Source organism: Carcharhinus amblyrhynchos, chromosome 28, assembly GCF_965287045.1.
Source record: "Carcharhinus amblyrhynchos chromosome 28, sCarAmb.v2.hapA, whole genome shotgun sequence".
Classification (NCBI taxonomy): domain Eukaryota; kingdom Metazoa; phylum Chordata; class Chondrichthyes; order Carcharhiniformes; family Carcharhinidae; genus Carcharhinus; species Carcharhinus amblyrhynchos.
Window position 1 is genome coordinate 35,897,336 of NC_137351.1, and position 25,056 is coordinate 35,922,391.

General features: G+C 43.1%; 1 protein-coding gene across 4 annotated transcripts in view; it reads left to right on the forward strand.

The window, feature by feature from the left end:
* LOC145359532 (uncharacterized) overlaps positions 1–25,056 on the forward strand; it is a 34,724-nt gene that overhangs the window by 5,235 nt on the left and 4,433 nt on the right. For 2 of the 4 annotated variants that reach the window (XR_013889597.1, XM_080214165.1), the window contains exon 2: positions 1,957–2,851. Coding sequence is in view for 3 of the 4 variants with exons in the window: in XM_080214165.1 (XP_080070291.1) it covers positions 1,990–2,851 (862 nt within the window). In the remaining variant the exon portion in view is untranslated. Of the gene's footprint in view, positions 1–1,956; positions 2,852–4,798; positions 5,030–7,592; positions 7,716–25,056 lie in introns of those variants that run through there. The other 2 variants (XM_080214167.1, XM_080214166.1) reach the window with 2 other exon arrangements.

Genomic DNA, 25,056 nt, shown 5'->3' on the forward strand with positions numbered 1-25,056 from the left:
TTTTCTATGTTTCTGTCATTTGCAAGTCCATATGCTCATCAACCGCACTGCCCTCATCAATGCTCTGTTATCTGAACAATAAAAACTCAAATTATTTTAATTAAACATAATTTTCCTCCGCAGATCTGTGCTATGTTTCTGTTTATTAAAGTGGCTGTTCATTTTTTTGGGTAATTCTTTCCAAAAGAACACCAATTTTTGAATTTAAATTGATTGTTAATTTCCACGGTGGTACAGTTTTTAGCACTGCTGCCTCAGTGCCAGGGACCTGGGCTCAATTCCCTTCTTGGGTCCCTGTCTGTGCGGAGTTTGCAAGTTCTCCCCTTGCCTGCATGGATTTTCTCCGAGTGTTTGGATTTCCTGCTCCAATCTGAAAGACATGCTGGTTAGGTGCATTGGCCATGCTAAATTCTCCCTCACTGAACCCGAACAGGTACTGGAGTGTGGAGACTAGGGTATTTTCATAGTAACTTCATTGCAGTGTGAATGTAAGTCTACTTGTGCCACTAATAAATAAACTTAAAACAAAACGTTTTTAAAGGGAAAACAAAACAAATGGTGTGAATTCAAGCAACTTCTAGGTTTCCTTGCAAGCAGTGAGAATAAAGACAAGTATGGACACTGAAACTTTTAAATCCATATTCAATGTATTCCCACACTTACACTTGTCAAAAGCCAATTCTGAATAGTGTGTTATGCAAGACTGTTAAAACTGGGTATGTTATGCTGACTTGAACCAAGCCACACATTTAGAAGTTAATTGTATACAAGTAGTATTTAAGCATGAAATACTGGAAATTCAATTGATAAAACTAACAGTACATTTTTCAATGTGTTCAAAATCAATAAAACTTTACTTTTCTTCATGCTGGTTTGATTTCATAATTCAATGAAACATCTGTGACCTTGATTACAGCTGTATTACCAGAGGAAATTTCAAGTTGCTCAGCCTTCCTCATTTAGCAAACTCAATTTCATTATTTCTGTTACTCATCACTTTTCAGATAAATATTTGCATTTTTTTCTTCACTTTGTGATAACACTTGCTCCCAAATATGACAGCAAGTTTTTAAAAGTACATCAGATCCAATCAATTGCCCAATTTCACTTTTAAAACCCAGTTTTCAGAATATAGTACACTTAGGAGTCAGGTCCTGCTCTGTCAGTGTGCCTTGATGTGTAGCTAGTAAGAGGAAAATGTTTCAGCTTGGTTTGAGTTCCCTCGTGGCAGCCTCAATTAAGAGTTCATCAGCAAGTCTGGTCACCTCACTATAAGAAAGATGTGGAAGCATTGGAGAGAGTGCAAAGGAGATTTACCAGGATGCTGCCTGGTTTGGAGGGTAGGTCTTGTGAGGAAAGGTTGAGGCTCTTCAGAGCGGAGGAGGATGAGAGGTTTATAAAATGATGAGGGGGATAGATAGAGTGGACGTGCAGAGACTATTTCCTTGGGTGGATGTAGCTGTTACTAGGGGGCATAACTATAAGGTTCACGGTGGAAGATATAGGAGGGATCTCCGAGGTAGATTCTTTACTCAGAGTTGTTGAATGCCCTGCCTGCTGTGATAGTGGAGTCAGACACTTTAGGAACTTTCAAGCGGTTATTGGATAGGCACATGGAGCACAGCAGAATTGTAGGGAGTGGGATAGCTTGATCTTGGGTTTGGACATAGCTCAGTGCAATATCAAGGGCTGAAGGGCCTGTACTGTGCTGTACTGTTCTATGTTTATCCCGCTCCCTGTTTTTAAACAAGGATATAATGCTTGTAGATATAAGGAGAACTGGAAGATTATGGTCAGCTTTTCTGCGATTTCCACCCTAAGCTATGTTTTCCCAGCCAGAGCAGGTGATTAACACTTTGTGCACCTTTTTATCTATATTTATCTCATCCAATATTCAGATGCATTTAATGTGGCAGACAGCTCTACTAACTGTGTGAAATGTTTCTGTTTCTTTAGGTCTGAGAGACAGAAGGCACGTAGCCACTGGTTATGGAAATGCTGAAAGAATCTGAAATATTAATTGATGAACAACCTGCATTGTCTGGCATGTCTGGGCCCAGCCAACTTCCCTTGGGAATCCCTGGGGGTCATGCTTTTTGGTGCATGACTTGTGGGAAGGGGTTCAGGTGGCGTTGTCTTCTGGATGTTCACCTGCGTGTCCATACAGGGGAGAAACCTTTTGAGTGCCTCTTGTGCATGAAGCGCTTCAGCAAGTCTAATGAGCTCCGGGTTCACCAACGCATCCACACTGGTGAGAAGCCCTTTGAGTGCATTGTGTGTAAGAAGCGCTTTTACCGTTCCAGTCACCTGAACAGGCATCAGCAATTCCACACAGGGGAGAAGAAGTTTGAGTGCCAAGTCTGTACAAAGCGCTTTTTCACCTCCAGCCACCTGACCCGGCACCAGCGCATCCACACTGGCGAAAAGCCCTTCGAATGTCCTGAGTGTAGCAAGCGGTTCAACAGCCCCAGTGAACTAACGGTGCATCAGCGGGTTCACACTGGTGAGAAACCGTATGAGTGCGTAGACTGCAAGAAACGTTTCAACCGACCTGGTGATCTGACAGTGCACCGAAGGATCCATACAGGCGAGAAGCGGGTGGAGTGCCCAGAGTGCAAGAAACAGTTTAGTCGGTCCAGTGAGTTGATTGTCCACCAGCGGGTTCACACTGGGGAAAAGCCCTTTGAGTGTGCTGTGTGCAAGAAACGGTTTTACACATCTAGTCACTTGATTCAGCACCAGGGAATTCATACTGGTGAGAAACCCTTTGAATGTCCCTTGTGCAAAAAACGCTTCTACAGATCCAGTAACCTGACAAGGCACCAGCGAGGAGAAGGGCATGATGAAAAAGGTAAAGCGCTGTCGGATCATCCTGCACTGGTAATTAGAAACATTCACCAACGCAGATGTGTTTGCGTCACACTTACTTTTACTCCATGTATTTTCCCTCCTAATCCCCCTGAGACTAAGGGGCAATTTAGTTTGGCCAATCCACCTAACCTGCAAAACTTTGGATTGTAGGGGGAAGACAGAGCATCTGGAGGAACAACACTGGCTGCTTGACCCCTGGCTTTAAATTCTACCTTTAATTTATTAATTACCTTCTTTTCAAATTCTTCTTTGCCATCCCATAGGAAGTCATCGACATGTATCACTCCAGCCAGTTTTCCTTCAGGCTTCCAACGGAACGTTGCAGGATCTGCTTTTAATTGGACACAGCCAGTTTTCAACGACACAGATTGTACAGAAAAATACCAAATCCTTGATGTGTCTATCGCTCAATCCATATAAGCGTTTGTTCAGTTTCCACAACTGTCCCTCTTTGGGTGGCTTCAAAAAATGTTTTGGCCTGCAGAAATGCTGCTTTGGTATTTATCAACTTACATTCCCAATCATTTGAGGCTTGGATGGCAAAGAAAATTTTCAGTATCACTCTCTCTCTTGTGGATGAATCAACCCTAATGTCTCTCCCCTCCAAGTGTTCCTCATATCCAGAGGCTACTAATCTGGCCTTTGCTTTGCAAGTCCCATTATGCAAAGCCTTCTCTGTTCAAACCCCTGATGGGTCAGAACAGACTGTCCTTTGTCTGCCTCTTATTTCAAGAATCTCCATTCTATAGGCAGCCACCAAAACTTTCCTATCTTAGGGGCTTCTATTCCTAATATCCCTACCATGGTTTGATTCCTAGCTTTCCTTGTTAAACTCCGGTCTCTGCTGCCATGTCTGTCCCTGTCAGGGCTACTGCACTCAGGCCTCTGTTTTCTATCAACGTGATGTGGAGATGCTGGTATTGGACTGGGGTGGACGAGATGAGTGGTCACGCGACACCAGGTTATAGTCCAACAAGTTTATTTAAAATCACAAGCTTTTGCAGTGCCGCTGTCTCCTGATGAAGGAGCACTGCTCTGAAACCTTGTGATTTCAAGGTTTCAACGTAACTTCGGTCACAGATTCATGACCCTTTCCTGGGTTTATGAGTGGACGCTGACTCATCCTCAGAACTTAAATCTTGCTTTTTTTGGCTTCCACCCCATTTTCCCTTGCTTTTTTGCTCTTGGATATTGAGCCAGTGTTTATGTTTTCCCACTCTTCTGACTATCCTTGCATCCTTCCACTCACTTGACCCTTTGGTGTTATATATGATACCACTTGTGCCCACTTTGGGTAATTGAACCTTTGAAGTAACAGTTTCAAATCCTGCCTCACTGTAATGTAGTAGATCATCAGATTCCCTTTTATCTATAGTTGTCTGATCATCATAGTTGCTCAAGGTATGTGTATGTGAGGTACAAGGTATTGGTATTGGTCTGACATTTGGTCAGATGCTCCAAATTCAATCAATTCCCACTATTCTTAAAGAGTGGGCTCATACTGTCTGGTTACTGTGTTGTAGTATAACTACCATGCCATCTGTCCCTATCACTTTACCTGGCCCTTTTATAGTACACCATATCCTTTTTCCCCGACATTGTTATGTGATGCCTTAGGGCTCATTGTAGTTGCTCTGAAACCTTGACAATAATGAAGGCCATTCTCCCTTCATGCACGCATTCAGATGCGTGGGAAAAAATGGAGTTAATGCTTGTCCCTTCTAATGCTGGAGGAGAAGCCATCAATACTGATGGTAATTTTGGGTTCCTCCCAAATACCAACTGGCACGGATTATAACCCCCCACCATTTGTAATGAATTTTTCACACGTACCACCCAAGCTAATGCAATCTGCGATTTACAGCCTGGTTGATTGGCCAAAACCTTAAACAGCATATCATTTATTACTGCATGATTCCGTTCACAGAGACTGACTTTCTGCTGGAGTGTGCATCACCACAAAATTCAAACTTCCACACGCATATTGGAACTCATCATTCCCAAGTTTACCCCTCTGTCCATCAAAACTTTAAATGGCCCCAACCCAGTTCCAATCCAGTAAGTCATAATTTTGCCCGTAATAGTCTTTTTGTCTTTGTCATACATTACTGCCTTTGTCCCAAATCTTCAAATCCATCACCACTGCATCGTTGAAATCCTGAGCCAATGGTAGACGCACGACTGGACACGGAGGCGTCCTTCTATATTTTGTACTGGACTTAGATATATAGACTGGGCTTGTACTCGTTAGAGTTTAGAAGGATGAGGGGGGATCTCATTGAGACGTATAAGATGATGAAAGGGATGGATAGGGTCGAGGTGGAGAGGTTCTTCCCGCTCAGAAAGAACAGCAGGACTAGAGGGCACAGCCTCAAGATAAGTAGGGGGGGCAGTTTAGAACAGAGTTGAGGAGGAACTTCTTCACTCAGAGGGTGGTGAATCTCTGGAATTGTCTACCCGTTGAAGTGGTGGAGGCTACCTCGCTAAATATATTTAAGATGCGGGTAGTTAGGTTTTTGGTAGGCAAGGGGATTAAGGGTTATGGGGAGAAAGCGGGAAAGTGGAACTGAGCCACTTCAGATCAGCCATGATCTTATTGAATGGCGGGGCAGGCTCGAAGGGCTAGATGGCCTAATCCTGCTCCTATTTCTTATGTTCTTATGTACAAATCTCACGTTGGGCTGATATTTGCTCTAAGGTCATTGTAGCCATTATCCAGCACACCTGCATCCTGAAGCAGAGCTTTTACTCTGTGGTGTTGGATGAACAAACTGCTCATGAAATTTCAAAATAATCTTTGTTTTGTCCATCAAGCTGTTGTCTGTAATTGACACTAATCTGTCATGAATCCTCTGGTTAGACATTTTCGGCTTACTTAAGGGAATGCAATAATGATTGACCTCGTAAAACATAGATCTATGCATCTACCAAATGCAACCGCATTGTCATGCTTCAAATCAATAGTCTTTTTTTCTGGTAAACCTGCTTAATAACAAAGGTATGTCACTTGAAACAACATCCGTACTTGTAAACAAACTGATTCCTACAATTCTACAATGGACATTCCATCTGTCCACCACTACAGATTATGGCATTACCGATGGGATGCAATTAAATAGCTATTGTCTCGGGCCTACCTGTTTGTATCTTACCTGTATGCGTGACTAGAAAAATTACCTGTATTAGAAGTTGTATGCAACACCCTATAAAAAAGGCTGACTATATACAATTGACCAGAGCAGACTGAAGAAGCCTCAGGAATTCTTCAGTTCTTCTCTCCTTATCAATAAGAGGGCAATAAAGGATTCATCACTTGCAAATGCTGTGTCCAAGTATCTTTCTAGCTTCGACAATACACCCGGAGCTAAAAAGATATTCAGACAGAGTATTTGTAAGCGATGAATCCTTTATTGCCTTCTTATCGATAAGGAGAGGAGAACTGAAGAATTCTTGAGGCTTCTGCAATCTGCTGTGCTCAGTTATATACCATCAGCCTTTTTATAGGGCATTTCTTACAACTTCTAGTAAGATAATTTTTCTAGTCACACACACTGATAAGTTATTTATGTAAGATACATAGAGGTAGGCCTGAGACAATAACTGTTGAACCGCATCCCATCAGTAGTGCCATAATCTTTAGTGGTGGACAGATGGAATGCCCGTTCAGATGATGGTCACGTAATTATGTCTTAATTATAGTTTCGGTGCTGTTAGCAAGGACATTCAGCTGTGTCCTGTTGATAGATATAGTAAAACATCCATCTTTTCTCTGTGCTGTCTGTTTCATGTATATGCAGAGACAGCCAGTCTACAGTGAGGGTAGTGTTAATTTTCTTGGCCCCCTAGCCGACCCTCTGCTGAGCTCAGTTCCCTTCTCATGTATTTCTCCCTTTTGTCCTCCAAGGACAGCACCCTTTGATATACATATATGTTATTCTTCATAGATGCTAATTTTCATCAAAGCATTGGACTTTAGGACCTTGGAGCATTCTGCTTGCAAAAGAGGCAACACAGGCAAGTTGCTTTGATTAGGGGAAACTGGAGGTGTCAGACTGGCATGCATGGCTCTGCAGCAGCAGAGTGCCAACTAAATACCACCAGTCAAAAGAATTTTCCTTTGGTTCAAGACCTGCAATTGATCGTCTGATTTTAACATCTGTGTCTATGCATCTGTTTTGCCTATGATTGAAACAAAAAGACTCATTATTGGCCGTGCACATGTCTCCCTGGGCTGTTAGGAGAAAGTCCAAAGCCATATGGTTATGTATGACCACCTTAGACAGGGGGCTGAACCTCAAGTTGCAGAGCTTGGATAGCGTCCACTGTGTTATTTTCTATCCTTTCCATAATGGCTGAGGTATTGATGATAGCGCTCTCTAACAGGGCTACACCCAGACCAGGAAAGAGGGCCCTCAAAAACTGGGTAACCCAGCACCCCTAATGACGAGAAGGTGTGAGACATCACGTTTGTGGTGTCTCCCACCAAAAGGGATGTGATTATGAATTGAGTCAGCATAGATGCAATCCATGCCATAAGTTTCGGGGGCTATATACCCTATAGTGCATGTTCAAGCCCAGTCTAAAGGGAATAGGCATTGGGGCCGCTAAGCCAAAAGAATCCTGGAAGTGCAAGAGTAGGGTACTAGCAGGTGTGGTTTTGACAAAAGGTCATCCATTCGGAGGCTAATGAGGAATTGAATTGATGCCATTTAATTCTACAGGTTCATCCGAGCCTCAGTGCCTGGTGGGCAGCAAGGTTCCAATACTTGATCTGGTCCCCCAACCACAAACAGTGGAGTTGATCCTGCTAAACCCGGTGTTAGATGACCGCAGTACCACTATAGGTGAGATTGTAGGCCCATTGGTAGCTGCAGATACCATTTTTGTAACTGGGGACTGACTTTCCCATGGGAAAGATGCCTGACAGGCGGATTCTGTTGCCCGACATTCCCAAATGCTGGTGATCTTAGTAGCAGGGCTTGAGAGCCAGAATCGTGCCTCATTGGCATTATAGTCAGCAAGATACTGGCAATGACTAAGTTCTGTACTTCCTACTCTAATATTCCCTTGGTGAAATTCCTGTTCCTCCTTTTGGCACTAAAACCACCCTGTCCTCACAGAAATCTCATTCTTTACCATCATACTCTCCTCACTTAATCACACTCTTTGCAATCACACTCCTCACTGAAATCTCGCTCGTTAAAACCACGCCATCCTCACTGAAATCTTGTTCTTTACAATCACACTCTCCTCATTTAAATTTCTTTCTTTGCAATCACACTCCTCACTGATATCTCGCTCGATAAAATCACACTCTCCTCAGTGAAATCTTGCTCTTAACAATCACGCTGCCCTCACTGAAATCTCGCTCAATAAAACGCGCTCTCTTCACTGATATCTCTCATTTTACAGTCATACTCCTCACTGAAATCCCACTGTTTACAAATGGCTCTCCTCACTGAAATCTCACTCAATAAAACCACACACCTCAGTGAAATCTCCCTCGATAAAAACACGCTCTGCTCAGAGAAATTTCACTCCTTACAATCATGCTCTCCTCACTGAAATCTCGCTCTTTATAATCATACGCTCCTCACTGAAATCTCTCTTTACATTCACGCTCTCCTCACTGAAATCTCAATTAATAAAACCATGCTGTCCTCACTGAAATCTCGCTCTTTACAATCACCCTCCTCATTGAAATCTCACTCTTTATAATCACACTCTCCTCACTGAAATCTCGCTCAACAAAACAACGTTGTCCACACTGAAGTCTCATTCTTTACAATCACACTGTCTTCACTGAAATATCGCACTTTACAATCACGCTCTTTACTGATATCTTGCTCTTTACGATCACGCTCTCCTCATGAAATCTCGCTCGATAAAACCACGCTGTTCTCACTGAAATCTCGCTCTTTACAATCATGCTCTTCACAATCACACTGTTCTAACTGAAATCTCGCTCTTTTCTATCACGTCTCGTCACTGAAATCTAGCTCTTTGCACTCGCGCTCTCCTCATGAAATCTCGTTCGATAAAACCACATTCTCCTCACTGAAATCTCACTCTTTACGATCATGCTTCTCACTGAAATCTTGCTCGATAAAACCACACTCTCCTCACTGAAATCTCATTCTTTACAATCACACTTTCGTCAATTGTATCTCTCACTTTACAATCACGCTCTCCTCGTGAAATCTCGCTCGATGTCTCACTGAAACCTTGCTCTTTACAATCACGCAGTTCTAACTGAAATCTCGTTCTTTACAATCACACTCTCCTCCCTGATATATCTCACTTTACAATCATACTCTCACTGAAGTCTTGGTCTTTACAATCACGGTCTTCACTGAAATCTCGCTCTTTACAAGCACGCTCCTCACAGAAATCTCCTTCTTTACAATCACGCTTTCCTCACTGAAATCTCGCTCGAAGAAACCACACTCTCCTCACATGTATCTATGCTGTAAGCCTCTGTGACTCTTTTCAGCTCCCCTCCCTGAAATCTTGCTCTCTCTCTCTTTCATTCTTCCCTTGTGGCTTGTTCCTTTTCATTTTTGAACTTACTCTCCCTTTTCTCTTGTTTCCACTTCCCTTTTCATACTCCTCTTTTTCCCTATCTTTTTCCTGCATCACTAGCTTCTCAATTTCAATGTCTCTTAGTAATTGAACCTTAGCTAATCCAATTACTTCATTTAATGAAATATTATTCTGGCTATTCCCTCTGATACATTTAAATGCATTGCTATGCTTTCCATTATCTCGGCCTTCTTAGCTCCTGTAGGTCATGAAACATGATGAAGCTACATGAGAGGGTGTCCCAACTTGAAAAACCAGTTGTGGTGCTGTGTAGATTTTTGGGAATATCATGAGGAGTCATGTGCAACCCCAGTGAGGAGCTAGTTCATTCATTATATTACAATTATTAAAGACTATTTATTAACTTTAAAAAACTATACATGAAAAGGACTACATAGCTCTAAAATACTTAAGCATCAATAATTAAGCAAATACAGTTTATGTAGAAATTGCCCCTTGTTCCATAGAGTATACAAAATGGCAAGTCATCTTTCAGCACTATAGAACTTAACTATGCCACAGTTGGGGTGCTGTACACACTACCAGAAGGACATAGAGGCTTTGGCGAGGGTACAGAAAAGATTAACCAGGATGTTTCCTGGAGGGTATTAGCTATGGGAAGAGATTGGACAAATTTGGTTTGCTTTCACTTGAAAGTAGAAAGCTGAGGGGTGACCTGATACAGATTTATAAAATTGAGAGGCATGGATAGAGTGGATAGTTGGAGTCTCTTTCCCAGGTTAGAAATGTCAATAACAGGGGACCTAGATTTAAGGTAAAAAGGGGAATGTTTAAAGGAGATGTGATAGGTACGTTTTTTGTACAGAGGGTGGTAAGTGCCTGGAATGCGCTGCCAGAGGAGATGGTAGAAGTAGATACAATAACAACATTTCAGAGGCATCTTAACAAGGAATAGAGGGATACAGACTGCGAAAATGCAAAAGGCCTTTAGTTTAGAAAGATATCATGTGATGGTGCAGGCTTGGTGAGTCTGTGCTGTACTGTTCTATTTTCCAAAATATATCTGTGATCCTTGAGCTCTCTTTCCCCAAATAAATAAATCTATAAGTCAAATCCAGCTTATAGTTAGCACACAATACAGGGCTGCCTGGGAAACGTATTTTACTGGTCCAGTGAATATATTTAAACTGCCGTTACAATGGTCTTCCTGCAGTGCCTTGGCTCTGAGACTTAGATGCAACACTATAGCATTTCTGAGGAGTAAAAGATGTTACAGGACCCATGACTGTAAAATGGGTCTTTACTGTGAGCACCAGCATCTTGACAGGGAATAGAGGGATACTGACTGACTCTGGCTGTGGGACCTGAACAGGCCTGTCTGCTTCTGAGGAGGTTATACTGTTTTCCCATTTGTTATTTCAAACTTGAAAGTCAGATGCCTACATGTCTCAAATTTGTGGACCTTACCATTTCTATAGCCCTGAAATCATTTTATGTAAACTATTCCTGCTTGGGGAACTTAACATTTTAATCACAGTCATCTAGGTAACCTGTTGTACTCTTAGAGTAATTCGCATCTTTAGATGCTCTCATGCCTTTGGAATGCCCTGATCTCTTTTTGAGGCTTGCCTGGAAATGCTAGCTTTTGCTGAGAAGACCTTTCAGGTCTTTTTAAATTCTTGTTACCATTGCTAGGCCGGTTTTCTACCCTACAGGCCCTTTTAACTCCTGTTACCATTGCTGCCAGGAAAATCCTTGTAATTATTAGTTTTAAAAAAAGGTGGAAGTTAATGGAACTGAAAGCCGATAAAATTCCAAGGGTCTAATAACCCATATCCCAGGGTACTGTGAGAAACACAGCTCACAGTTAAACAATTTAGTCAAGTCAAGTTCTGAAGGAGCAAGATTTTATTTGTCGTTCTTGCAAGACCGGGTGTCTAGTCAAAATAGGCACACCTTACATAGATTTGCAGCACATTTTATACTGTTTTTCAAACATTGTGATGGCTTGTATTGTGTTATTCCCCCTTATTTGGCTGTTAACCTTGTTAACTTTAAACACTGTAAATGGCTTGTATTGTGTCATTCCTTCAATTAACACTCTCTCAACTCCCATTTTGCGCTTAATCTCATCACTGCGGTTATCTGTTTCGTGTAACCTAGTTAACTGTCTGTCATGTGCCTCCCCCTTTCTGTATGCTGCTGAACTCGTCCATCACTGCTGATTGTACTGTTAGCTCTTGCAGCCTTAAAAATTACACTACTTCTCACAATCCCCCCTTTTCTTTTTACTGTCTGTAATTTTTCACTAGCATCCCTTTTTCCAGGTTTAGTCCAGATATGCGCGAGTAGGTTGTTCCAGTTTGGCTAACATACTATTCACTTGCTCGTCCCAATCTTATATAATTTATCCAATCTACGTTCTTATTTATTGTTACCCACCAAAACAAGGATTCAAACCCAGCTGTAATCTGATTTCGAGCTTTAAATTCATCTGGAACTCCCCGAGGCACTCCTATGGGATCTAGATATATCTTTTCATCAAAAGAAATTCCTATCACTGATCTCTTGTTTTTCCTGATCCTTTTGATTTTTCAAATGCCAGGGTAAATGGTATAGCCAATTGGACAATTGCACATGTACCTTTCCACTGAGGGGGTAGAGTTGGCCTCAGTACCCTTCCTCCACAATACCACCATATATCTGCTCTGGGGATTTTCAATGATGAATAGATCCCTCCCATTTCGTTCTCTGTAATGCTCCTGACCTCTGAGCATGATTCTAACTCCCCCATATTATGAGTTAACTCTGCCCTTTGTCGGTTCACACATGAAGTGTGATTCACAACGGCAGTGAGAAACTGAGGGGGAGTTTTTAAGTTCTTTGCTTCCACAGGAGGGAACATCAGGGATAGGGATGTGCAGTTCGGGTTGCCCCATGCTTCCTTTTCTTGATACAGGGCTAACATGCACTCCATACCTCTTCTGTCGCGTTTCCATCCCAGAGGGAAGGGTACTATTTGGGCCACTGGCTTCCCAGACGCACAGGCATAGCAATTGCTTTTATTTAAGCTTTTTACAGTGTATTTGACCCATTCTACCCAGGCATTAGTCTCCTCATACCCAGTCTCTATTTCAAGGATTTGTTTTAGGTTGTTTACTTCGACCACTCTTACTGCCCTTGGGTCGTTTTGGGGAACCTTATCATTCTAGTCAGGTGTTTTCAAATTTTTATCTACATAGATTCGGAAACAATATTTCAATTTGCTATCTTTTCCTCCCTCCTTTACCCTAATTCCAAATACTGCCTGGTGCAATTGTTGGTCCCTGGTCCAGTTACCTGTAAAGAAGGGCCCACCAGCTATGGAGTACCGGGAGAGGTTCTTAGGATCTAAGACTGGACTGCTTATTTTTTTTTTTCAGTCCATTTGGTCCCTATAAGATTGTATTCCTTATCTAGGCATTCTGATCTTGGCTGCATATGTTTCTGATGAAGGGATATTATGGAAGGGAGTTTACCCCAAGGATACTTTCCGTCGGCATAAAATTGGAAGGATTGTACCGAATATTTTTGCTGGCTCACCAGATCCCCACATATTACCAAAGAACACAGGTCTGTCTCTACTACCTGTGTTGTAGTGAGATCCAGAACCGTAACTGAGCTCATAGTGTTTCCCTTGTCCTCTTCTAACTTATCTGAATTATATCCCATACTTGTAAGTACTCTCTTGGACAAGAGGAAGGAAAGCATTATCCAGGTTACCCCTTCCATTCTATCCCTTTCTCGTTACCTTTTAGGAGAGAACTTAATTCAAAACAGTTCCTTTCCCGTGCTCACGCCGCAACTAAAAATTGATTATTTAGAGTCTTTTAAATTTCAGCTTCAAAGGTTCTTCAGTCAGTTTGACCATCCACGTGTTGGAATTATCTGGAGGTTTTACCAGTCCCTTGATTATAGTATGATGTGTCCACCCCTTTTCAGCAGTCCTGATTACTGTCTCAGTTGTTAGGAGTGCTTGATATGGTTCCTCCCATTCCGGTTGCAGCTTAGTTTCTTTCCATGACTTTACCAGGACCCAATCTCCTGGTTGAATTGTATGTACCGTGAAGTCGAGGGCTGGAGTCTGCGACAATAATCCTTGTTTCCTAAGGGAAGATATCGAGGAGGACAGGCCCAGTATATATTTCTTTACAAATTGATCATTCATTTCAGGAACCGGTAACTCCCCGACTGCCCCCATATAAGGCAGTCCAAATAGCATTTCATAGGGGGATAAACCCAAATCCTTTCAAGGAGGTGTACAAATATGCAAAAGTGCTATTGGTAAGCACTTAGTCCAAGGGAGTTTCGTTTCTATTATCAGCTTAGATCCTCTGTCCACTTTAAAACATTAGGTTCTTCTTCTAACAGTTTCAAATATAGTTGTTTAGTTTTCTGTGCGTACCCTTTGATCCACAATCTACAGTATCCTACTAATCCCAAGAACCTCCTAAGTTCCTTTTTAGTCCGTAGTATATTTAGATCTAGGATTCCTTGTATTCTTTCTGGATCTATTCTTCTCCTTCCCTCACTGATTAGGTGTCCAAGGTATTTAACTTCCTTCTCTACGTACTGCAGCTTTTTCTTTGACACCCTTAATCCCTGTTGTCCCAGAAAATTCAATAAGCTATTTGTAGCTTCTATTACCTTTTCCTTTCCTCCTCCTGTTACTAGTAGGTCATCTACATATTGTAGTAACGTGATTTCATCAGGCTTTTTAAATCTTTCTAACACCTGCTCTAAGACTTGACCAAAAAGATTTGGTGACTCTGTGAACCCCTGTGGGAGCACTGTCCACCTGAACTGCTGTTTTCGTCCTGTGATAGGATTTTCCCACTCAAAAGCAAATAAGTCTCGACTTTCTTCCACCAGTGGGCATGTCCAAAATGCATCTTTTAGGTCCACTACACTGAACCATCCGTGATCAGGAGGAATCTTGCTTAATAAAGTATAAGGATTAGGGACAATGGGGTGTCGCGTCCGCACTATCTGGTTCAGGGCCCTTAGGTCCTGTACCAGGCGGTACGTTCCATCAGGCTTCTTTACAGGCAATATAGGGGTATTATAAGGGGACATGCAGGGTTCTAGCAGTCCATCTCTAACCAATCCTTCAATTACTGGCTGTAATCCTTTTTTTCCTTGCAAAGGTATAGGGTATTGCTTAACACACACCGTCTCTCCTTTTTTTTAAATTTATTTGCAGAGGAGGAACGTTTAATCCCCCTCGGTTTCCCTCCCCTGCCCAGACTATCGGGTCTATTTGCTGTTCCTGTTCGTCTGTTAATACTGCCATGGTTACTGTTAATTGGTTCTTTTCTACTCCAATTGCCAAACCCAATTTAATTATTAAGTCTCTGCCTAATAAATTACTGCCAACTTCTGGTATGTATAAGAGTTGACCCTCTATCCGCTCAGTCTGATATTTAAGCATAATCGGTTCAAACATGGGGACTGTGCTTATCGTCTACTATAAAGAAAAACTTATCCTGTGAGTTCAAGTTCAAAGCTATATCTAATACTATAAATACTTCCTGGGACAATGATAATACCAAAATTTGGCCTTTGAACTCCAGGGCTGGAGTTTTCCCAGTGACACTAGGATCTGATGTCTTTCCCTGGTGTGAAGGATTTAAATTGGTCAATGGATTATTCACTGTTCCTCTCCTCGTTACCGGAGCAAGGTTAAAGACCTTCTCCTCAGTATTAAAGTCACCCCCAGGCGCTGTGAGTTTCATGGTCATACTGCCGGGGTAGGGAGGTGATGTCCCCCTGCAGTAGTCTCCTAACACTTGGTTTTGTTTCTCCAGTTCCCTTACTCTGAATTCTAATTCCTTAATCTTTTTTATCCCCACTCCACTTCTTAGTGGAAGTGACTACTTGTTCAATTAGTCCAACTAACTGATGTATTAACAACACTGCTATTTTCTTTGTTTGGTTTCTCTTTTCTAACTCTCTAATCTGTGATTCTGACGTTTTAATTCTCTCCTTGTCGTCAGCCCAATTTTTTTTTACCCAAGACTGAGATGTGTTCAATTAATCTGGTTTAAACCTGTTTAATTAATTCAAACTAAGAGAATTCCAATTATCTTAGTTCTGTCTTTTTTTCCAATCATTTCCATTGTTGATCTAGTGGGTGAAATGGATCCCACCCCTAGGTCGCTCTTATCACAGTCCGGTGATACCTATCAGGGGTGATCAGTGCCCTTCGTACCACCGCTTACACTCGTGGGCTTACACCCTTAAGCTCACACTATTAAGCCGGCTTTCCCTTCTACTCCGGCGATCTCTCATACAGATTCTTTCTTACTCTCATCTGAACATCACATCCCAGGCATCCTTTTCTAGCCTTTACACTCACTTCAAACTTCTGAGCTTCGCGTAGGGGGCTACCCCTCTTAACAACTGGTCTAAGGCTAGGTGTAAAGACAGACGCCTCCTTATCTGCACGTGCTCAGCTCAGACCTCTCACACACTCTCACACTCTTTCATCACAGATGTGCACCTACTGTACTTTGATTCACTCCCTTAAATTCGGTAATCTATTCCGGAGCTCCGGTTGTGGCCATTCAACCGGACCCGTAAACAGATCCCAGGTTTCAGCACCAATTCTTGTAGGTAAAGATACCTCTGAGACTAATTGTGAGTCAAAGTACAGTAGTTTAATTAACTAAAACCTGATTCAGAAAATCCAAAATAAGATTTATTTGTATCACCATTAAGTATCCTCACTAAATCAAGACCCTTGCACCTTCGTACAATTCTGGTACAATGAAACAAAACATCACTTGGAGCACAGATGCACGAAGAAATACTGAAAGCATTCTAATGTGCAATCTACATGTTTAATTATTTCTACAGCTCTACCTTTGTAACCAACACAGGCAAGTACAAAATCAAATCTACTGTGTGCCTAAATGGTTAACTCTCCTCACAATTTTAAGATGCAATGTAATGCCACCTTTCCCACTTGGCAGAATTCAAATCTCTGTCCGATCCCTACATAATTTAGTAAACTTAAAGCAATTCGCTTTGATTGGCTATACCTATTACATCACATGAGGGTCTCAATTACGCAGTTACACCCTCTCTCTCTCTCTCTCTCTCTCTGTACCATACAGAGTCAGCCTGCTTGTCTCTTTTTAACCCTTTACTGGTGGGAGCTCACTGGCCTCTAATAAATTTGACCTGTTTGATTTGGGTGTCTCATGTCGTGACAAATCCCCTTCTCTCTCAAACAGTCATATAGTCATGCACAATTCCAAATACATAACTGCTATTAGCATTCACCCCGCACCTCAGTAAAAGCTTATGTCAGGGTTCCCAGTTCCACTGACATACTTCTCTCTACTCTTTCTGCTCCCTCATCACATAACCTCCCCCGCAGCCCCTAAATTAACATTATCCAGCAACTTGCATAGTCAATTCCTTTCTGGGACACCGGCTGCTTCTATCTCACATATTTATTAAGAATCTGACAAACCCAATCCTCAACCGAACCGTACTTTGGCCAGAAGACGGACGGACTCCTGATTGGTTCCTTCACCCAAACAAAACAACAATATTTCCTCATTGTCGTCTTGTTTTTATCCCTAGTACAAGTACTAGTGCTCCAACCTTCCAACATCCTTCCCAACGGACTTTCTGGAGGGATGTTCCCTGGGGCCCCACCCTTCTTCCAACATCCGTCCCAAAGGACTTTCTGGAGGGATGTTCCCTGGGGCCCCACCCTTTCTCCGCGGATTCCCAGCACCTTTCCCGGGGGACTTTGTCCTACTACCCCCACTTCCCATGGTTTACCTACCACGACCCGGTCGCCAAGGCAATACTTAAAAGTCACTTTTCTTACCTTGGTCCGCAGCGTTGCCCGACCACACGACGGTGCCTATCGTTTCCCACTTACTCGTTCAGAACAACTTTCCTAGGATTCTCAACAGTCAGTGGCAGAGAAGTCCACCGATGAACACCTGGGACCATTCAATTTGGAACGGGACGCGTCTTCCCAGTTGTCACCGGCAACCTCCCTACCAGGGATGTTAGGATCCCGGACGAGCCCCCAATTGTGAGAAACACAGCTCACAGTTAAACAATTTAGTCAAGTCAAGTTCTGAAGGAGCAAGATTTTATTTGTCGTTCTTGCAAGACCGGGTGTCTAGTCAAAATAGGCACATCTTACATAGATTTGCAGCACATTTTATACTGTTTTTCAAACATTGTGATGGCTTGTATTGTGTTATTCCCCCTTATTTGGCTGTTAACCTTGTTAACTTTAAACACTGTAAATGGCTTGTATTGTGTCATTCCTTCAATTAACACTCTCTCAACTCCCATTTTGCGCTTAATCTCATCACTGCGGTTATCTGTTTCGTGTAACCTAGTTAACTGTCTGTCATGTGCCTCCCCCTTTCTGTATGCTGCTGAACTCGTCCATCACTGCTGATTGTACTGTTAGCTCTTGCAGCCTTAAAAATTACACTACTTCTCACAGTACTAACGAAGGTCATGGAAATAGTGGATCAATTAGCTGTCATCTTTCAATTAGAGTGTAGTAAATGTAACCCCACTATTTTAAAAAAGGACAGAGCAAACAGGGACTTGCATAGTGGTTAGCCTAACATCAGTAGTACGAAAAATGTTAGTGTATTATGAAGGATGTGTTAACAGGACACCTTAGGAAATATCAACATGATTAGGCAAAGTCAACATGAGTTAATGAAAAGGAAATCATGTTTGACAAACCCACTGAAGTTTTTTGAGGATGTAATTAGTAGATAAGGGTGAAACAGTGGATGTGATGTATTTATATTTTCAGAAGTTAGTGTGCAAAATTAAAACACATGGGATTGGGAGTAATATATTGATATGATTGAGAATTGGTTAGCAGACAGGAATAGGAATAAATGGATACTTTTTGGAGTGGAAGGCAGTGACTAGTGGGGTACACAGGGATCATTGCTTTGGACACAGCTATTCATAATATATATCAATGATTTGGATGAGGGAATCAAATGTAATATTTCCAAGTTTGCTAATGAATTTGTGAGTGGTGAGGGGGAAGTAGAAGTCAGGGCAATTTAGACAAATTGAGTGGACAGATGCATTATAACTTGGGTAAATGTGAAGTTATCCACCTTGGATGAAGTAACAATGGCAGACTATTATTTAATAGATTGGGAAATGTTGATATACAAAGGGACCTGGGTGTTAGAGTACACGAGTCACTGAAAGCAAGCATGCAGTTAGGAAGGTAAATGGTAGTTTGGCCTTCATTGCAGAGGATTTGAATATAGGAGCAAAGGTGGCTTCCTGCAGCTGTACCAGGGCTTGGTGAGACCAGGGAATATTATGTGCTGTTTCAGCTGCTCCCTACCATAGGTGTCAAGGGCATGGGGAGAGCATGGGAGAATGACTTTGAGATAGAAAATCAGCCATGATCAAGTTGAATTGCAGACAGACTCAAAGGGCTGAATGGTCTATGACTACTTTCTATGTTTCTCAAGAAGGACAGGACTGGATGTTAAATATTATAGATGCTATATTATAGATGCTACAGTACAGATGCTATTGGACAGCACAGATAGTACAAAAAGTACAGATGCTATAGGCGGTAAGAGAGGAGGGGGAATTGCACTTTTGATTAGGGAAAACATCACAGTAGTACTGAGAGGGGATGTATCCAAGGGTTCAGCCACTGAGTCTATATGGGTAGAACTGAGAAATAAGAAGGAGGAAATCATTTTGATAAGGTTGTACTATAGGGCCCCAAATAGTTAGTGGGAAATTGAGGAGCAAATATGCAAGGAGATGCACAGATAAATGTGTAGTGGTCCATTTTGGCAGGACCAATGGGATGCAGGAGTACAATATCAAGGGTAGGAGTCTTAGCTGTGTTGAAGAGCAGAAGGATCTTGGGGTCCGGGTCCATAGGACTCTTAAATCGGCCTCGCAGGTGGAGGTTGTGGTCAAGAAAGCGTATGGTGTACTGGCCTTCATTAATCAAGGGATTGAGTTTAGGAGCCAGGAGGAAATGCTGCAACTTTATAAGACCCTTGTCAGACCCCAGTTGGAGGACTGTGCGCAGTTCTGGTCGCCTGACTACAGGAAGGATGTGGAAGCTATTGAGAGGGTGCAGAGGAGACTTACAAGGATGTTGCCTGGATTGGGAGGCATGCCTTATGAAGATAGGTTGAGGGAGCTAGGTCTCTTCTCCCTGGAGAGACGAAGGTTGAGAGGCGACCTGATAGAGGTTTATAAGATGTTGAGAGGAATAGATAGGGTGGATTCTCGGAGGCTATTTCCCAGGGCTGAGATGGTCGCTATGAGAGGACTCAGGTTTAGAACATAAGAACATAAGAAATAGGAGCAGGAGTAGGCCATCCAGCCCTTCGAGCCTGCCCCGCCATTCAATAAGATCATGGCTGATCTGTCGCTGCTCAGTTCCACTTTCCCGCCCTCTCCCCATAATCCTTAATCCCCTCTCCTATCAAAAACCCATCAACCCGCGTCTTAAAAATATTTAGCGAGGCAGCCTCCACCACTTCGACGGGCAGAGAATTCCAGAGATTCACCACCCTTTGAGTGAAGAAGTTCCTCCTCAACTCCGTTCTAAACCGACCCCCTTTTATCTTGAGGCTGTGCCCCCTAGTCCTATTGTCTTTTTTGAGCGGGAAGAGTCTTTCCACCTCTATCCTATCCATCCCATTCATCATCTTATACGTCTCAATGAGATCTCCTCTCATTCTTTTAAACTCTAACGAGTACAAGCCCAGTTTATTCAGCCTCTCCTCATAGCTCAACCCCCTCAACTCCGGTATCAGCCTAGTAAACCTCCTCTGCACTCCCTCCAAGGCCAAAATATCTTTGCGCAGGTGCGGCGCCCAAAAATGCGCACAGTACTCCAGTTGCGGCCTCACCAATGCCCTATACAGCTGCAGCAAGACCTCCCTACTTTTATATTCAATCCCCCTCGCTATGAAGGCCAGCATCCCATTCACCTTCCTGACCACCTGCTGCACCTGCAAGCTGGGTTTTTGCGACTCATGCACAAGGACCCCGAGGTCCCTCTGCACCGTCGCCTGCTGCAGTTTTTCGCCCCGTAAGTAATAGTCCTTCCTACCATTCTTCCTACCAAAGTGGACCACCTCACACTTGCCAACATTAAATTCCATTTGCCATTTCCTGGCCCATTCGCCCAGCCTATCTAGATCCTTCTGCAGACTCTCCACACCCTCCGCACAATTTGCCGTTCCCCCAATCTTGGTGTCATCAGCAAATTTCGACACTCTACACTCGGTTCCCTCCTCCAGATCATCTATATAAATGGTAAAAAGCTGAGGCCCCAGCACCGACCCCTGGGGCACTCCACTAAGGTGCTGGGAAGCAAGTACAGAGGAGATGTTAGGGGTAAGTTTTTCACTCAGAGGGTGGGTGAGTGAGTGGAATCGGCTGCTGTCGGTGGCGGTAGAGGTGAACTCGCTGGGGTCTTTTAAAAGGCTTCTGGATGAGTACATGGGATCTAATGGGTTTGGGAGTTACAGATAGTTCTATGGCTCGGTAGGTACAGATGTGATCGGCGCAACTTGTGGACCAAAGGGCCTGTTTGTGCTGTAGTGTTCTATGTTCTATGAGATTACAGATAGCTCCAAGAAAAATAGGGCGGTAATGGTATGAGATTTTAACTTTTCCAACATTGATGGGGCAGCCATAGTATTAGAGGCTTGAATGGAGGGAAATTTCTTGTGTATTCAGAGGAATTTCTCATTCAGTATGAGGATGGCCTGATTAGACAGGGGGCAAAACTTGGTCTCCTCTTGGGAAATAAAGAAGGGCAGGTGACAGAAGTGTTAGTGAGGGATCAATTTGGGACCAGTGACCATAATTCTATTAGTTTTAAGATAGCTATAGAGAATTGACAGGCCTGGATCAAAAGTTAAAATTCTACATTGGGGCAAGGCCAATTTTAATGGTGTCAGACAGGAACTTTCAAAAGTTAATTGGGAGAGTCTGTGGGAAGGCGAAGGGGTGTCTAGTAAGTGGGAGGCTTTCAAAAATGTGTTAACCAGGGTTCAAGGTAAGCACATTCCTCTTAGAGTGAAGGGCAAGGCTGGTAGAAGTGGGGAACCCTAAGTAAGTTGTCGGGTGAGTTGTTGTCGGTATATTGACTCGAGATAATGAGGCCCTGGTCAAGATGTGTCATAGAATCCCTACAGTACAGAAGGAGGCGATTTGGCCCATTGAGTCTGTACCGACCACAATCCCATCTAGGCCCTATTCCCGCAACCCCGCGCATTTACACTGCTAATCCCTCTGACACTGTGGGCAATTTAGCTTGGCCAATCTACCTAACCCACACATCTTTGGAGGAAACCCATGCAGACATGGGTAGAATGTGCAAACTCCACACAGATGGTGACCCAAGCTGGGAATCGAACCTGGGTCCTTGGTGCTGTGAGGCAGCAGCGCTAACTACTGGCCCATTGTGCCGCCCAGAAGAAGGAGGCACATAGCATGCATAAGCAGCTGGGATCAAGTTTGCAAATCCCTTGAAGAGTATAGATGTAAGAGTAGAATTAAAAGAGAAATCAGAAGGACAAAAAGAGATTGCTTTGGCAGATAAGGCAAAGGAGAATCCAAAGAACTTCTACAAATACATAAAGAGCAAAAGATTAATTCGGGAGCTAGTAGGGCCTCTTAAGGATCAACAGGGTCATCTATGTGCAGATCCACAAAAGATGGGTGAGATCCTAAATGACTTTCTCATCAGTGTTTACTGTTGAGAAAAGCATGGATATTAGGGAACTTGGAGAAATAAGTAGCGACATCTTGAGTGCATATTACAGAGAAGGAGGTGCTGGAAGTATTAAAGTATTCAAGGTTGATAAATTCCTGGGACCTGATGAAGTGTATCCCAGCTCATTGTGGGAGGCTAGGGAAGAAATTGCGGGTCCCCTAGCAGAGATATTTAAATCATCGATAGTCATAGTTGAGGTGCCTGAAGATTGGAGAGCGGCAAATGTTGTGCCCTTGTTTAAAAAGGACTGCAGGGAAAAGCCTGGGAACTACAGGCCAGTGAGCCTCACGTCTGTGGTGGCTAAATTGTTGGAAGGTATTTTGAGAGACTGGATCTACAGGCATTTAGAGGTGCAGCGACTGATTAGGGACAGTAAGCACGCTTAGTGAGTGGAAAATCATGTCTGTCAAATTTCTTGAAGAGGTAAGCAAGAAGATAGATGAGGGCAGTGTTGTCTGCGTGGACTTTAGAAGGACTTTTGACAGGGTACCGCATGATAGGTTGTTGCATAAGGTTAAATCTCACAGGATTCAGGGTAAGGTGGCTGAATTAATACATAAGAACATAAGTAATAGGAGCAGGAGTAGGCCATCTAGCCCTTCAAGCCTGCCCCGCCATTCAATAAGATCATGGCTGATCTGAAGTGGATCAGTTCCACTTTTCCACTTTATAGGTTTCCTATAACCCTTAATTCCCTTGTCTGTCGGATGGAGAAAGCTAGCACGAGGGGGCATGGCTTTAAATTAAGGGGGGGTAGTTATAGGACGGATGTCAGGGGTTGGTTCTTTACCCAGAAGGTGGTGAGGGACTGGAATGCCCTGCCTGCTGCAGTTGTAAATGCGCCTAGTTTGGGGGCGTTTAAGAGATCTGTGGATAGGTTTATGGACGAAAAGGGATTGGTTTAGATTAGTGGGTCAGTGTTTTTTTTTAAAAAAACTGGTCGGCGCAACATCGTGGGCCGAAGGGCCTGTTCTGCGCTGTTATGTTCTATGTCAGAAATCTATCTACCCATGACTTAAATATATTCAACGAGGTAGCCTCCACCACTTCAATGGGCAGAGAATTCCAGAGATTCACCACCCTTTGAGTGAAGAAGTTCCTCCTCACTCGGTTCTAAACTGCGCCCCACCCCCCCCCCTTATTTTGAGGCTGTGCCCTCTAGTTCTGTTTTCCCTTCTAAGCGGGAAGAATCTCTCTACCTCTACCCTATCTACCCCTTCATTGTCTTGTAGGTCTCTATAAGATCCCCCCTCAGCCTTCTAAACTCTAATTAGTACAGGCCCAGTCGATTCAATCTCTCTTCATAGGCTAACCTCCTCATCTCCGGTATCAGCCTGGTGAACCTCCTCTGCACTCCCTCCAAGGCCAATATATCCTTTTGCAAATAAGGGGACCAAAACTGCACACAGTACTCCAGTTGCGGCCTCACCATTGCCCTGTACAGTTGCAGCAAGACCTCCCTGCTTTTATATTCAATCCCCCTCGCTATAAAGGCCAACATTCCATTCGTCTTCTTGATCACCTGCTGCACCTGCAGACTCAGTTTTGCAATTCGTGCACAAGGACCCCCAGGTCCCTCTGCACAATAGCATGCTGCAGCTTTTCACCTTTTAAATAACAATCCCTCCTACTATTATTTCTACCAAAGTAGATAATACGAAGTTGGCTTGATGACAGAATGTGGAGATGCCGACGTTGGACTGGAGTAAACACAGTAAGAAGTCTGCCACAACACCAGGTTAAAGTCTAACAGGTTTATTTGGTAGCAAAAGCCACTAGCTTTCGGAGCCCTTGCTGCTCACCTGATGAAGGAGCAGCAAGCGCTCTGAAAGCTAGTGGCTTTTGCTACCAAATAAACATGTTGGACTTTAACCTGGTGTTCTGAGACTTCTTACTTTCTTACTTTGATGACAGAAGCCAGAGGGTGGTTGTAGAGAGTTGTTTTTCAAACTGCAGGCCTGTGACCAATGGTGTGCCTCAGGGATCAGTGTTGGGTTCACTGTTATTTGTCATTTATATTAATGATTTGGATGGGAATATAGGGGGCATGTTTAGTAAGTTTGCCAATGACACCAAGATTGGTGGCGTGGTGGACAGTGTAGGGATTCTATGATTAAATATATTTCTAAGTTTTCAGATGACATAAAACTAGATGGAAGTGTGAATTGTGAGGGGAATAAAAAAGGGGCCTCGAAGGGAATTGATGAGGCTAAGTGAGTGGGCAGAAAATTGCCAGTTGGAATATATTGTGGAAAAATGTGAGGTTATCCACTTTGAAGTTCAACACTGTCTTCCTTCTCACCATTTAAGAAATAGCATTTGTTTTTCCTACCAAAGGGTTTTAGGCGTCTTGCTCATGAGTCACTAAAAACTAACACACAAAAACAGCAAGCAACTAAGAAGAAAAGTAGCATGTTGACTTTTATTGACTTTTATTACAAGAAGATTAAAGAAGCCTAACTGCAATTATATAGAGCCCTGGTGAGATCACACAAAAGAACAAACAGCCCGGGAAACAGGCCCTTCGGCCCAACGAGCCCGTGCCGCCATTTTAACATTACCAGTCCCCCCTCCACCCATGACCCTTATCTATTGTTTATGGCATTCCACATTGAGGAAACTAATTTAGGGACAATTTATTACCTCCGGTCAGCCTAATAGCACATCTTGGGGTGTGAGAGGAAACCGGAGCACCCGGACAAAACCCATGCAAGCATGGGGAGAATGCGCAAACTCCCACAGACACTGGCCCAAATCCATGTGTCTGCACAGCAAACAGTATCACATGGAATATTTTGTGTAGTTCAGCTTATTTC